Below are 12,486 nucleotides of genomic sequence, written 5' to 3'. Positions count from 1 at the left end.
CAGCCTGTCTCTTACACAAGCATCCCGGCTCCAGCCCTGGGAGGGCCACGCGTGTAACTCTTCCCGAACTCCTGGTTTCTCCAGCTAAGGGAGGCTATTCCTTACTAAGAACAAGCTCCCAGTCAGGGCGCTCAGCCTCAAACAAGCCACAACAGGACTGAGCTTTTTACAGCAGAGCTACCTACACCACAACACGGAAACCCGGTCTCCTCGGAAAATGGATTTATTTTTATATTTCTAGAAACATTAGCTGGACGATCAGCACAGACATGGAGCAATCTTGATGGTGTTTATCCGGAGGACGGTCTGAGGACTCACGATAACTGCAAGACAGAGCAGGGCCCGGGCATGAACACAGATCCGGACGCTGTCGACCAGCTACCGCGAGACCCGGCCGCTGCCCGCTCTCTCCTCAAGGGTCTGCCTTGCACCAGCACCACCCCGCAGCTGGGCGGAACCGGGCACCCAGTGATGTCCCACAGGCCGTGGTTTTGGTCATCGCTGACCACCTGCCTCACCACTCGCTCCGTGAGCCCCGTCAGACCCCGCAGGGGCTGCAACGCCCCCACGTGCCCAGAGACCCCTGCCCTGCATGGGTGGGGGCACCCCTTCTGGCTACGCTGGGGCTACTGGAGCTGGCGGAGGGCACAGGAGAGGCTCCCTACTGGCCCAACTCTAGTAAAGCTGAAGCTACCGTCTCTGGTACGTTTCACCGTTTGTAACCGAGGATTGTGAGAGACAGACATCGTCCCTCATCATCTGCAGGGGATGGGTTCCAGGACCCCCGAGGACACCGGCATCCAAGGACGCTCAAGCCCCTTAATAAGAGGGTCTAGTGTCTGCATGTAACCTACACACACCCTCCCGTATACTCTAAACCATCTCTAGGTCACATGTGAGGCCTAAAACACTGTAAATGCCACATGAACAGGTGTAAATACAATGTATAATATAGATTCTATGTAAGTACTTGGTGAAGCAAATTCAAGTTTTGCTTTTTGGAACTCTCTGGGATGTTTTTTTCCTGCAAATTTTCTTTACTTTTTTTTTTTTGGCCCTGCGGCACGCGGGCTCTTAGTTGTGGCATGTGGGACCTTAGTTCCCTGGCCAGGGATCAAGCCTGCGCCCCCTGCATTGGAAGCGCAGAGTCAACCACTGGACCGCCAGGGACGTCCCTCCCTCCTGCAAATTTTCAATCTGTGGCTGGTTGACTCTGCGAGTGTGGCAGACGGGGATACAGGGGGCCAACTACACTTCCTGAGACAGGATGCTGCAGCCTGTGGGTCCCACCCCAAGGGGCTGTGACCTCCAGTGGAGGTCCCTGCAGGGACAGTTCTGTTCCTGCTTGTGGGTTTACTGGACAATGGCAGGGGGCTCTGGATGGGAACAAAAGGTCACATGGGGTCACGAAGATGGGGGAGACACAGCCCAGGCCGTGGAGAGCGGGCAGCGACGGCTGGGTGAGGGCCGAGGGGGCTCCCTCCGTGAACCCTCGTCCCGGCCCTGCCCCGTGAGGCCAGGCAGGGAGAGCGGGGTCTCCTGCCCCCACTCAGGGCACAGGCGGCACAGGCTCCCCTCCTGTCCCTACGCTGAGCCGCCAACTCCCACAAGTCACCACAAGGCCGCTGGATGCGGCGGCCTCTCCACTCCCGCTCACCAGGCCCTGCCTGCGCCCCTGGGGCAGGGCCCTGCTGTGAAGTCCCCCTCTCAGGTGCCAGCCCTTCCCGCCGCCGCTTCCTCCCTTCCTGGCTGAGGTTCTGCCCACCCCACGCGCTGCACCTGCCAGAACCAGCGGCAAGTCCACACAGGGGCACTGCTTCTTCACCTCTCTGACCTCTGACCTCACCCCTTCGCGCCTCCATCCCCTGCCCCCTCCCAGCAGACCCACCTTGGTGACACCCGTTGTTACCGGCCCTTTAAACCAGGGGCACCACACGTCGGGGCACCGCATGCCGCTTGGACGCCCCTTCGGCCGGGGGACAGGATGGAGGGCCCTCCCGTCCCTGGTCTGTCAGCCCCTGTGCTCGAGCCTACCCTCCCCGCACCATCCCACCAGCATCCCGATGCCCTGGCCCTCCAGGGGCCACCCCGCCTGCTGCCTCCCCAGGGAAGCCTCTCCAGACCTTCTCTCCCAGGACTCCCTTCCTTCGGGCTCCAGACGGGCCTCCCTCCTCCCCCAAAGCCTCTTTCGCTCCTTCAAACAAACCAGCCCCACCTCCGCCTCCCAGCCCATCCTCGACCTCACACCCTTCCAGCCGCCACCTCTTCTCTTTAACCACCTTCTGAGGAGGCTGTCCCCACCTGCCTTTGCTTCACGGAATAAACATGAACGAACGCTCGAAGCGTCACGGTAAGATGAAGTCGGACGAGCCGCCCACGGGAACCGGAACACGGGACGCACGATCCCTGTGCATCTGTGACTCCTTCCTTCCCCGCCCTCCAGAGGCAGCCACGCCCGTAATCGTTCTTCCTTTAAAAACGTGCCGTCGTATGCGTGTGCATAACGCGTGCGGGCGCGAGCGCGTGCCCGGCAGCACGAGGCTGAGCTCTGCCCACCTCCGGGCTTCACACAGTCTAAGATGGTCCCTGCCGTGTGGAGGTGGGCCATCCACTGCACTGGACAACATCCCACGGAGGGAATCTCCGTTTGCTCGTCCATTCCCCGTGGTGGACACGTGACCTGCTTCTGGGTTTCCCGGCAGGAACCCAGCTGCCACTGACGTCTCCCAGGGCCGCGCCCTCCACATGCCCCGGAGTGGTTATCGACTGCTACCCGCCCCTCCCCGGCAGGGCCAGGACGCGGGCAGAGCTCTCACTGGTCTCGCTGGTCTCTGGGCCGCTGCACCCCCAAGAGCGCCGGCGGAGGGCAGGTCCCCGTCCAGCCTGGCCCAGCGCAGGACGCGGGGCAGCACCCAGAGGACGGGAACGCAGCAGCCATGCTTTCTCCAACTTACTTCTTTTCCTTTTGTAGTTTTTCCTTTTCTTGAATCTCATATTGATTTTTGGCCACGATTCTGTCTTTTCAATGACTGTGGCTTCTACTTGAACAAGATCCTTTCTGGAAGAGAGGAAAACGAACCGTAATGTACCTTCCTGATTATTTTTCAGTTTTACTAGTGCTTCACATGAGAACATCTAAATAAAGTTTAACTTCCTTTTCTGCGGGTTGTCAACGTCATACGCCCTCCCTGCAGACACCGTGAAAACTACCAAAAAGCACAACAAAGAACACTGTCGCGCCACAGCGAATCTTAACAGGGCCAAACCGCAGTGAATGAGGAACAGGCCAACGATTTGCTCTGGATGCTCTGTGCGCGGGACACTACACACCCACGGTGAGAGGTGTCGGCGCGCTGAGCTTGGTGGTCGCAGCGGGTGTGACGGGAGCCCCTCTGCCCAGCCCCCCCGCCGGCATCTGAGAGCACGTTACCTGAGGAGGGGTCTGCCGAGCAGCGTGAAGTCGTCGGCCCCAACCAGCAGGACCTGGAATCAAACAGGCGTGTTACCAGCAAGCAACACAAAGTCCCTAGAACAGGCAGCGACCCGAGCACGCCGGAAAGGAAGCAAGGTGTCGGCTCCCCGAAACCAAGACGTGGGCTTGCTCTGCTATCTAACTAGCGACTCCCTCAACCTGGGACGGAGGGGGCGCCAGCGGGCGGCGTGGCTGTGTGTGCAGGGGCGCCGGGCTGCCTGCGGACACGCCGCGCTGTCAGACCCGGACACACGGAACTTGGTCATCCCAGTGAGCGGGTAACCTCCTATGGCAACAGTGGCTTTTAAAAAATAACAACTTTTTATTGACGTGTAATACATACGGGGAAAAAATGCACAACCCAGACTGTGGCGTCCTTTATGCAGTTCACAGTCCTGCCGATACTGCAGAGATTGAGGTTCAAGGTGTTCTTTTAATGACAGCAAAATCCTGCACGGCCCGGAAGCCTCTCTCACCGGAGGGAAACTGTGGCGCCAAGTGTGGCCTCAGGTGAAGACAGCTCTGCGACCCAAGTGCAGTGGGGTTCTCATTACACATTGGGAGACTGTCTGAAACTCTCCTGATGAGAAAAAAACTCGACTGCACCAAGCTTAACTGTCTAAAGACAAAGCCTATTTTATAATAACATCAGTGGGTTATGCGCGCTAGGTGATGACAAATAACGAAGTCTTGCTTGACTCACTCTCAGCCCGACACGTTCTCTATTGCTGGGTTTCCTACGTTATGAAAAACCAGCTGCATTAGGTGGAGCTTCCTATGTTTTTGTTAATGTGAAATGTTTCAAAATAATGTCTTTTTAGAAATCCTCACAAACACACTCCAGAAGTCTCTTATTTTAGATGTAAAAGGTAAATGTACTCTTGTTCATGAGCTCGTGACAGAACCACGGGGGTCACCAAGGAGAAGGGGCTGTGCTGGCTGCTGGCGTCCACACAGCGCCCTGGTTCAGCTCTGAGCCGTGGTCCTGCTCGGATCACAGGCTGTGGGAAGACCGTCTGAGAAAGGAGAGTTTAATGCTCCCCTGGGTGTAAATATGCAAAGAATCTATAATCACAAAGGAAGGAGGAGTTTTAAATTATAAAGAAAACCGTACGTTATATCACATCATACCAACAGTTAACTACGTCCAAAAAAAATGATCCGGTACAGAAATCTCATATTTTATCTACAGTTTTACGAACAGAAGTAGAATAGGCAAAAACCAAATAGGCCCCCGAACACAGCAAACAGAATCATAAGCGGAGTGCAGAAGCGCTTGGCTAAACATGCAGGACACAGCACGCAGCAGTCAGGAGGGTCGGAAGATGGCCAGCGCCCTGCGAGATGCCTCTAAACCAGTGCTGACTGCTCAGGACAGCGGCAGCTGCCACGCCTAACGTCAGGGGAGCGTTCGAGCCGAAACGCAACATTTTCTCTTCATAAATCTGGGCCTGAGAACTCTTTACATCTTACTCTTTACATTTTCACTGTACCTGTGATCAGATATTTTCCTCTAAGAATATACGCTAAGGAGACGTGAGGCAAACCCACAGACACACGCTCCTCCTTAGAGAAACGTGCTGATCGTCTCCCTGTAAGGAGGGGACCTACCGAGTTGGGCCGCCCTCGGGGAGCAGCTCTGCCCACACCCCCCTGACCCCACCGTGCCCACCCGGCCAGCCTGCCGTGTCCCCAGAGCTGACCCACAGTCTCACCTTCTCCAACCGGATCCTCTCTCCACACGCAATATCTAACTTGTTTTCAATTAAAATCAGGTCTTCAGAGGTCACCTTCCACTGGTGGCTGGCAAAGTGCACCACGGCGAAGAGCCTGCCGTAGCGGCCCCGGGCGATCAGCTCGTTCACCTTCTCCACGACCTCTGCGGGGAGAAGGGCGGTCAGGGTCACAGCTACACCCTCACCCGGGGGCCCTCTGTTCCGCTGCAGCCTCGGCCCTGAGCATCCCTGGAGCGGGGGCAGGGCCTGTGCGAGCAGCCCCTCCTCGCTCTCCCCGCCGCAGGCCCAGGGTGAGCCGCTGCTCCCAGGAGGTGGCACTTGGGCGCTCGGGGCACACGGGGCTCTCACAGACGATCGTGCCCTGACGGCTCAGAAGCCCCCTTCCCCCTGCCATCCTCCCGCCTGAGTGCTCGGCGTGCCTGGCTGGGTTCCTCTGACCCTGCGGTGGAGAAACCCTCACCTGGTTTGATTCCCAGTCGTTATTAACAACGAGCCAGCGGCCTGGCAAAGCGAGAGGAGAGGCCTTCTTGCAAACAAGGAAAACCTAGAATTATACCTCATGGGGCTGGACGCTACCTGCTCGCCTCCGCCCACACCCAGTCCCCGCTCCCCTGGTCACCACCTCGCCTTAGGCCCGGCCCTTCTCTCCTGCCCCGACCCTCCTGGCCTCGCCTGCGGCTGGGCGCAGGGCACGGTGTCTGCCCTGGAAACCGAGTCAAGCCCTCGGCTGCACCTGGCCAAGAGGGCGGAACCTCGCCTGCAGTTTTACTTTTCGGGCACAGCACCCGAAATAGTATTTAAAAACTGGAAGATTCCACGCATTACTATGGACTTCCAGCTTTTGGAAACCGAGGATCTTGCACTCCCTCCCGGTGCTGGGCGTGGTGGCCACACTGCCCTCCTGGCGACACGTATTCTGTCTGACAAGCCTGCCGACACCCTGATGGCCTCTCGAACACCCGGGCTGGGGCCGGCTTCCACCGATGGCCGAGCACGTTGTTCTTCTTCCCTGAACTCCCGTTTCTACCAACAGCGGGGAGACAGAGCTGGGCCCTGGCCCTTCCGCCACCCGCATTACCTGCCTGCAGCTCGGCTGGCGCCTTGGTGCCCTAGGAGGATTGGCTCAACGAATGAGAGTTTTGAACTCTGGTGCTGAGCGAACCTGAGCTTTCACGCTGCACCATGTCTCGGGCACCTGGGAACGTGAAGTCCCTGTTCCGTGGCCAGGAGGTCCCCTCTGTGGTGGAAGCAGGGGCGCCACCCCCTTGCTTCCGCCTCTCTTACCTGCGTGGTGTCTGGCCTCCTCGACGGGGTCCGGCACAACAACTTCTGGCCAAGGTGGTGAACTCAGTGACGTTTTAGGAACGTATCTGTAAAAATATTTTACAGACGTGGGTCACACACACGTGAAAAGACGGTTCAAGATGTGTGAGAAATGGCTGCGCTCAGCACACTAGGAAGGGCAAGGACCCAGCCCGTCTCTGATGCTTGTGTGGCTGGCGGGACAGCTGCCCCCGCAGTTGTAGGCGAGCAAAACCTGCCCCCCCCTAAAATGTCTCTTAGGCGGGCAGATTACTTCAAGCCGAAAACAATCAAGGCCCAAAAGACGCAGGAAGAAACTTTGGCAGGAGGCAGGCAGGCCTGGGTCTGCGCGCAGCTGCCTGAAAGACTCGAGATGGAGGGCCTGTCCTGGGACAGGGCATCACCAGAGACGGCTGCGAGGAACACGGGGGCCCAGAGATCCGAGGCCGCTCCTGTCCCACTGTCTCTGCAGGCCCAACAAACATTTATTCACCAAACATCTGCTTTTCCATCTCCACGTGACTCGCCTTCGTCCCCTTTGAAGTCTCAAACCCCTACCCTCAACATTGTCTTTTGTCTTTAGCTGAAGGTGCTACTTAAGGTGAGGGCTTCGGCCATTTGGGCGAGTGGCTCATTTCTCCTGGGTCTCTCCTGTGTGTACAGGTTATTAAACTTTGGTTTGATTTTTCTCCTGTTAACCTGTCTCATGTCAATTTAACTCTTAGACCAGCCAGAAGACCCCAGAAAACTGGGGACCCTGCCGCTTCCAGCGCAGGGCCGAGGCCCCCGGTCACTGTCACAGAAGGTGCTGAACAGACCTGTGAAGTGAGCGAACGCCCTCCCTGCCGAAGTCAACCGGCCCCCAAATGAAGCTGTGCACCCCCGTCGCGCGTCGCGTCTGAGCGTCAGGAGCCCCGGGCGGCCCGGCAGCAGCCGAGGACCCAGGGACAAACCTGGGAAGGGACCGGGGGCAGCAGTGGCCGCGCACGGCGGTCACAGGAGAAGCCAGCCGAGTTCACGAAAGCGCCCCTTAGGGTTTCTGCCTCCACCCTCACCCAGGGTGCCCACTGCTGCTTTAGGGAAACACCAGGCCCTGCGTGCCCCCCGCTGAGAATCTCCGCTGCAGGAGCGCAGGCGGCCGCACTGAGAGCTTGCTACGTGCCAGGCGCTCTTCTCTTTTTTTTTTTCTAATTTTTGTATTGAAGTATAGTTGATTTACAATGTTGTGTTAATTTCTGCTGTACAGCATAGTGATACAGTTATACACATACATTCTTTTTTATATTCTTTTCTGTCATGGTTTATCTCAGGAGATTGAATATAGTTCCCTGTGCTCTACAGTAGGACCCTGTCGTTTATCCACTCTATGTATAATACTTTGTATCTGCTAATCCCCAATTCCCAATCCATCCCTCTCCCACGGCAACCACAAGTCCTTCTAAGCTCTTTTTTTTTTTTAAATTTATTTTATTTTTGGCTGCATTGGGTCTTTGTTGTTGCATGCGGGCTTTCTCTAGTTCCGGCGAGCGGGGGCTACTCTTCATTGCGGTGTGCAGGCCTCTCATCGCGGTGGCTTCTCTTGTTGAGGAGCACGGGCTCTAGGCACACGAGCTTCAGTAGCTGTGGTGCGCGGGCTTCAGTAGTTGTGGCGAGCGGGGGCTACTCCTCGTGGTGGTGTGCGGGCTTCTCATTGCAGTGGCTTCTCTTGCTGCGGAGCACGGGTTCTAGGCACTCGGGCTTCAGTAGTTGTGGCACGCGGGCTCAGTAGTTGTGGCTCGCGGGCTCTAGAGCGCAGGCTCAACAGTTGTGGTGCACAGGCTTAGTTGCTCCGCGGCATGTGGGATCTTCCCGGACCAGGGATTGAACCCATGTCCCCTGCACTGGCAGGCGGATTCTTAACCACTGAGCCAGCAGGGAAGCTCCCTTCTAAGCTCTTTAGATGCAGAAATTCACTCGACTCTCGTGAAAACCCACTGAGATGGAGACTAATATTGCTTCCATTTTGCCGAAGAGGAAGGAAGCTCAGAGTGCGTGACCCTGCTCAGGGACCCGGGCTGACAGGGCGGGGCAGGGACGGGACCCTGTGTATCCCTACCTGAGTATGATTTTGTCAAATTTACCTTCTGTAGTCTATATTAATTTTATGTTTTTTCTTTAACACTGAAATGCTCTTTCAAATTACGTGAGGTCCTCCTAGAGATTCTGACACAACCATCCTGTGATTCGACCTTCCCAGTTGGAAATAAACCCCCAGTTAGGAGTTAAAAGCTTTTGCCTAGAAAGTCACAGCTGTGCAAGGCCCAGAACACCTTTGTCTTTGGGTGCTTGAGGTTTTGTCTGTATTTCTATATGTCAAGGGTCTGAGAAAAATACTGTCAAAAAAGTTAAAAGAAAACTAAATATTCTTGAAAACCCAAATGTTTGAAGTTTTGACTTCAGAGAGGAAAGGAGGAGAGTCACCAAAACCCACATTTTGATATTACCCTTGTGGAAATGAAGCGCTCTGCGAACGGAACCTTCGAGAAGCAGACCACAGGGAAGCTGAGGGAATAAGAGAAACGCGTAGTTACTAGTACGAAACGCAAACTGCCCTTTACGATGCTCAGTGTGCAAGTGCCGCTACTGTGACTGGCACCCGATTTAAACCGCCACATCACGACATGTCTGCAGAAAAATCTAGGCCAACAAAACTAAAGGAACATCACTTATAGCTACTGGTTATTACCATAAGCGTCAGGATGTGTTTATCACACCATCGAAAAGGGCCCAAAACCAAATCACCTACCTGCTAACCTATGCCTTGACCACAAATGCCCACTAAGTTCAGGCCCTGCTCGGTACCCAAGTGTGGGAGCAGCCTCCAGGACTCCCCCCTGTGTTGTCCCCCGACAGGGCGCTGGTTTCTGTGGCCAACAGCATGTGGCAGAAGTGACAGGACAGCACTTCCGAGAGTAAGTTACACAAGGGCAGCTGCTGTCCTGGGCGTCCCCTCTCATCTCTGCTGCAGGGCTGCTGTGCTATGAGCAGTCCCTGGAGGGGCCTCCCGCCAGCAGCCCAGGGAGGGGGCTGGAAAGCAGATTCTGCAGCCCCAGCTGACAGCCTGACTTGAATCTAATGAGAGACTGGGAGCCAGAAGCACCTGCTAAGCTGCTCCTGGATCCTGACCGTCAGCGATGGCGTGACCTAATACCGTAATACATGTTAGGTATCTTAAGCTGCTGGATTTGGGGGTAACCTGGGACACAGCAGTAGATAACTAATACACCGACAAAGGCACCCAGAGCCTACTGAGAAGGACTCAGAAATAAAATGCCTGGTGCTTAAGTGCAAAAAGCAGAGGACAGGTTTCTCAATAACTACTGTTGGTTTTATTTTTTCAATTGAGCTATAATTTATAAACCATAAAATTCACTCTTTTAAAGCTCACTCATTAGCAGTTGTTCCCAATTCTTGGTCTCCTGGGCTGGTTTCTCTTCCCCTCTGCCATCTTGGTGTGCCTGTGGTTTAGACGTTGGATCTTACCTCTTCTTTACCTATGGCCGTTCCTCTGGTGATTGTATGAATTTAAATGTCACCTATACACTGGTGACTCCCAAGTTTACACCTGCAGCCTGTCGGACACGACAAACGCCTGTCTCTTTGTCATCGTCACCTGCATGTCTAACAGGCGTCTCAGAACCTAACAAAGGCTCCTGATCTGCCCCTCATGCCTGCTTCTCCCGCACCCCTCCCCATCTCACGTAATGGCGACTCCATCTTTCTAGTTGCTCAGGCCCCAAATCTCAGTCATTTATGACCCTTCTCTCTCACACCCCTCAGCCAACCTATCAGCAAATCCCCTTGCCTCTCTTTGAGAGATCCAGGCTCTGACCACTTCAATCACCCAAGCCTGGATTGTTACTAACACCTTGCTCTCGCCGTAGCCTCCCTTCTCTGCACAGCAGCTAGAGGGATCCTGTTAAAACTGAGGCCAGATCATGTCACTACTTTGCGAAACTCTACAAGAGCACCCCATTACACGCAGAGAAGAAGCCGAAGTCTTACAGTGGCCGACACGGCAGTGGGCAGCGCGATTCCGTCTGTCTCTCTGAGCCCATGCCTCACGAGCTTCCCCTTGTTCACCGCGCACCTGCCATTCTGGCCTCCTGGCTATTCCTGGGAGATGCCAAGCACAAGGGCCTATGCCTTGACTGCTCTTGCCCTGGACGCTCCCCCACCCCACATGGCCCCCAGGCTAATTCCCTACTTCCTCTGGGTCTCCACTCAAATACCGTCTCAGTAGAGAGGCCTTCCCCACCCATCCTATTTAAAATTGAACCCTTTCTTCCCAACTCGTGCTTTATTTTTCTCCATGAGTCTTAACAGCTTCGAACATACTACGCCATTTGCTTCTTCTTAAAAAATTGCCTGTCTCTCTGCACAACCCTTCCCCCCCGCGTCCGAATGCTAGCTCCATAAAAGCAGGGATTATTGTTTTATGTTTATAACTGATGTATTCGCTATCCTGGACCAGTGTTTGACTTGTATAGGTGCTTGATAAATGGTGAATATACGAATAAATGAATGACATCTACTCTGCTAAGCCATCAAATGAAGCCCCTGTGGCATACTCCGTGATTGGGAACTTGTGATTGGCCTCTCTCGAGAGCCATCCCACCACTGAAAGCTCACAAAGTTTCTGCACCTGATCTGCTTCCCTTGCCTATGGTCTTAGCTTAGCAGTGACCCCACTGGGAACAAATGGTCCCCCAGGATCATCCTTTAGATCCCTAAGGACCGTGCCAGTGTCCATCCTGTTTCCTTCACTCACTCTTCAAGGTCCTGCCTGTTTACCATTTTGGTCACCCTCTCTTTACTCAGTTCACTTCATCTGTGCTTCTCTCTGAAAACAGTGGGTCTGGAATTGAACACAGCATTCTAGAGGTGGTTTTATGTTGGTAGAATGCAGTAAGTCCCACTGCTTTTGTAAAAACTTCCCTGCCTGCTTAAACCCAAGTTTTATTATGGAAAATGACAAGCATACAAAAGTAAAGAGAATAGCGAGTCCTCCTGTATCTCTCCCCAGACTCAACAGTTATCAACTCTTGGCCAAGCTTGATTCATTCACAGTGCCTCTGGCCCAAATCTGTGATTAAAGCAACTGTCAGTATATTTCTACGAAAGATAAAGATTCTTTACAAAAACACAACCACAACTTCATTATCACACCTAAAAAAGGGAACAATTATTTATCATCATCAAATAGACAGTCAGACCCAATTCTAAAACATACATAAACATTCCCTCACACAGATACACACTCCAACTGTTTCAGACAGAGGTTTATAGTGTTTCTGACAAACATAATCTTTCTGAGCCTCATGACAACCCAGTGCCTAAAATACAGCTGTCGCTTTTGCTGGATTGGTTACCATTAGGCAAGGACATTCCTCACCATTTTCCAGCTGAGGACAATGAGACTCAGAGAGTGGCTCGCAGCCTGCAGGCGATGCTTAAAGCACAGGCCTTGGAGCCGGACCGAGTTGTCTGATTCAGTCCTCTCCCACCTCCCTGCTGTGTGACCATAAGCAAGTTACCTAACCACTCTGAGCCTCAGTTTGTTCCTCCGGTTAAATACAGCCTATATGGAAGTTGGGGAGCTTTCATCAGCATTTAAGCTACTAACTAAAGGAACCAGGATCTGAACCCAGGTTTCCCCAACTCTGAAGTCCGCGTTGTCATCACCGCATCAAAAAAAGCGATTAACATCGATCGGACACAGACACACATGTGGCGGGACGGCGGGGCGCCCCGCTTCCTCCCTTCACCCCGCGGCCAAGGTCTCACCCTCTCCGGGCCCCGACGCTCTCAGGACACTGCGGCTGCATGCAGACACCAGCCGCCCGAAGGTGACCGGCAGGGCCGACGCCGCCACAGCCACCGCCATCTTCCCGCAGCCTAGACCGACACCGGAAGCGGAAGAGGCGCGAACCTGGT

At 54.5% G+C, this 12,486-nt stretch overlaps 1 protein-coding gene across 3 annotated transcripts in view; it reads right to left on the bottom strand.

The window, feature by feature from the left end:
• The window catches only part of MRPL21 (mitochondrial ribosomal protein L21), a 36,654-nt gene extending 24,173 nt beyond the window's left edge, over positions 1-12,481 (bottom strand). The window contains exons 1-8 of one of the 3 annotated variants that reach the window (XM_082342571.1): positions 12,337-12,480; positions 10,555-10,665; positions 8,994-9,051; positions 6,493-6,578; positions 5,188-5,351; positions 3,431-3,483; positions 2,955-3,058; positions 208-323 (exon numbers count right to left, since the gene is read on the bottom strand). In XM_082342571.1, the coding sequence (XP_082198697.1) occupies positions 259-323; positions 2,955-3,058; positions 3,431-3,483; positions 5,188-5,351; positions 6,493-6,578; positions 8,994-9,051; positions 10,555-10,665; positions 12,337-12,436 (741 nt within the window). In that variant the 5' untranslated portion in view covers positions 12,437-12,480 and the 3' untranslated portion in view covers positions 208-258. Of the gene's footprint in view, positions 1-207; positions 324-2,954; positions 3,059-3,430; positions 3,484-5,187; positions 5,352-6,492; positions 6,579-8,993; positions 9,052-10,554; positions 10,666-12,336 lie in introns of those variants that run through there. The other 2 variants (XM_082342572.1, XM_082342573.1) reach the window with 2 other exon arrangements.
• Between the last annotated feature and the right edge of the window lie 5 nt (positions 12,482-12,486).

Source organism: Balaenoptera borealis (assembly GCF_965194805.1).
Source record: "Balaenoptera borealis genome assembly, chromosome: 11".
NCBI classification, from domain to species: Eukaryota; Metazoa; Chordata; class Mammalia; order Artiodactyla; family Balaenopteridae; genus Balaenoptera; species Balaenoptera borealis.
This window is presented reverse-complemented; position numbering and strand designations above follow the sequence as displayed.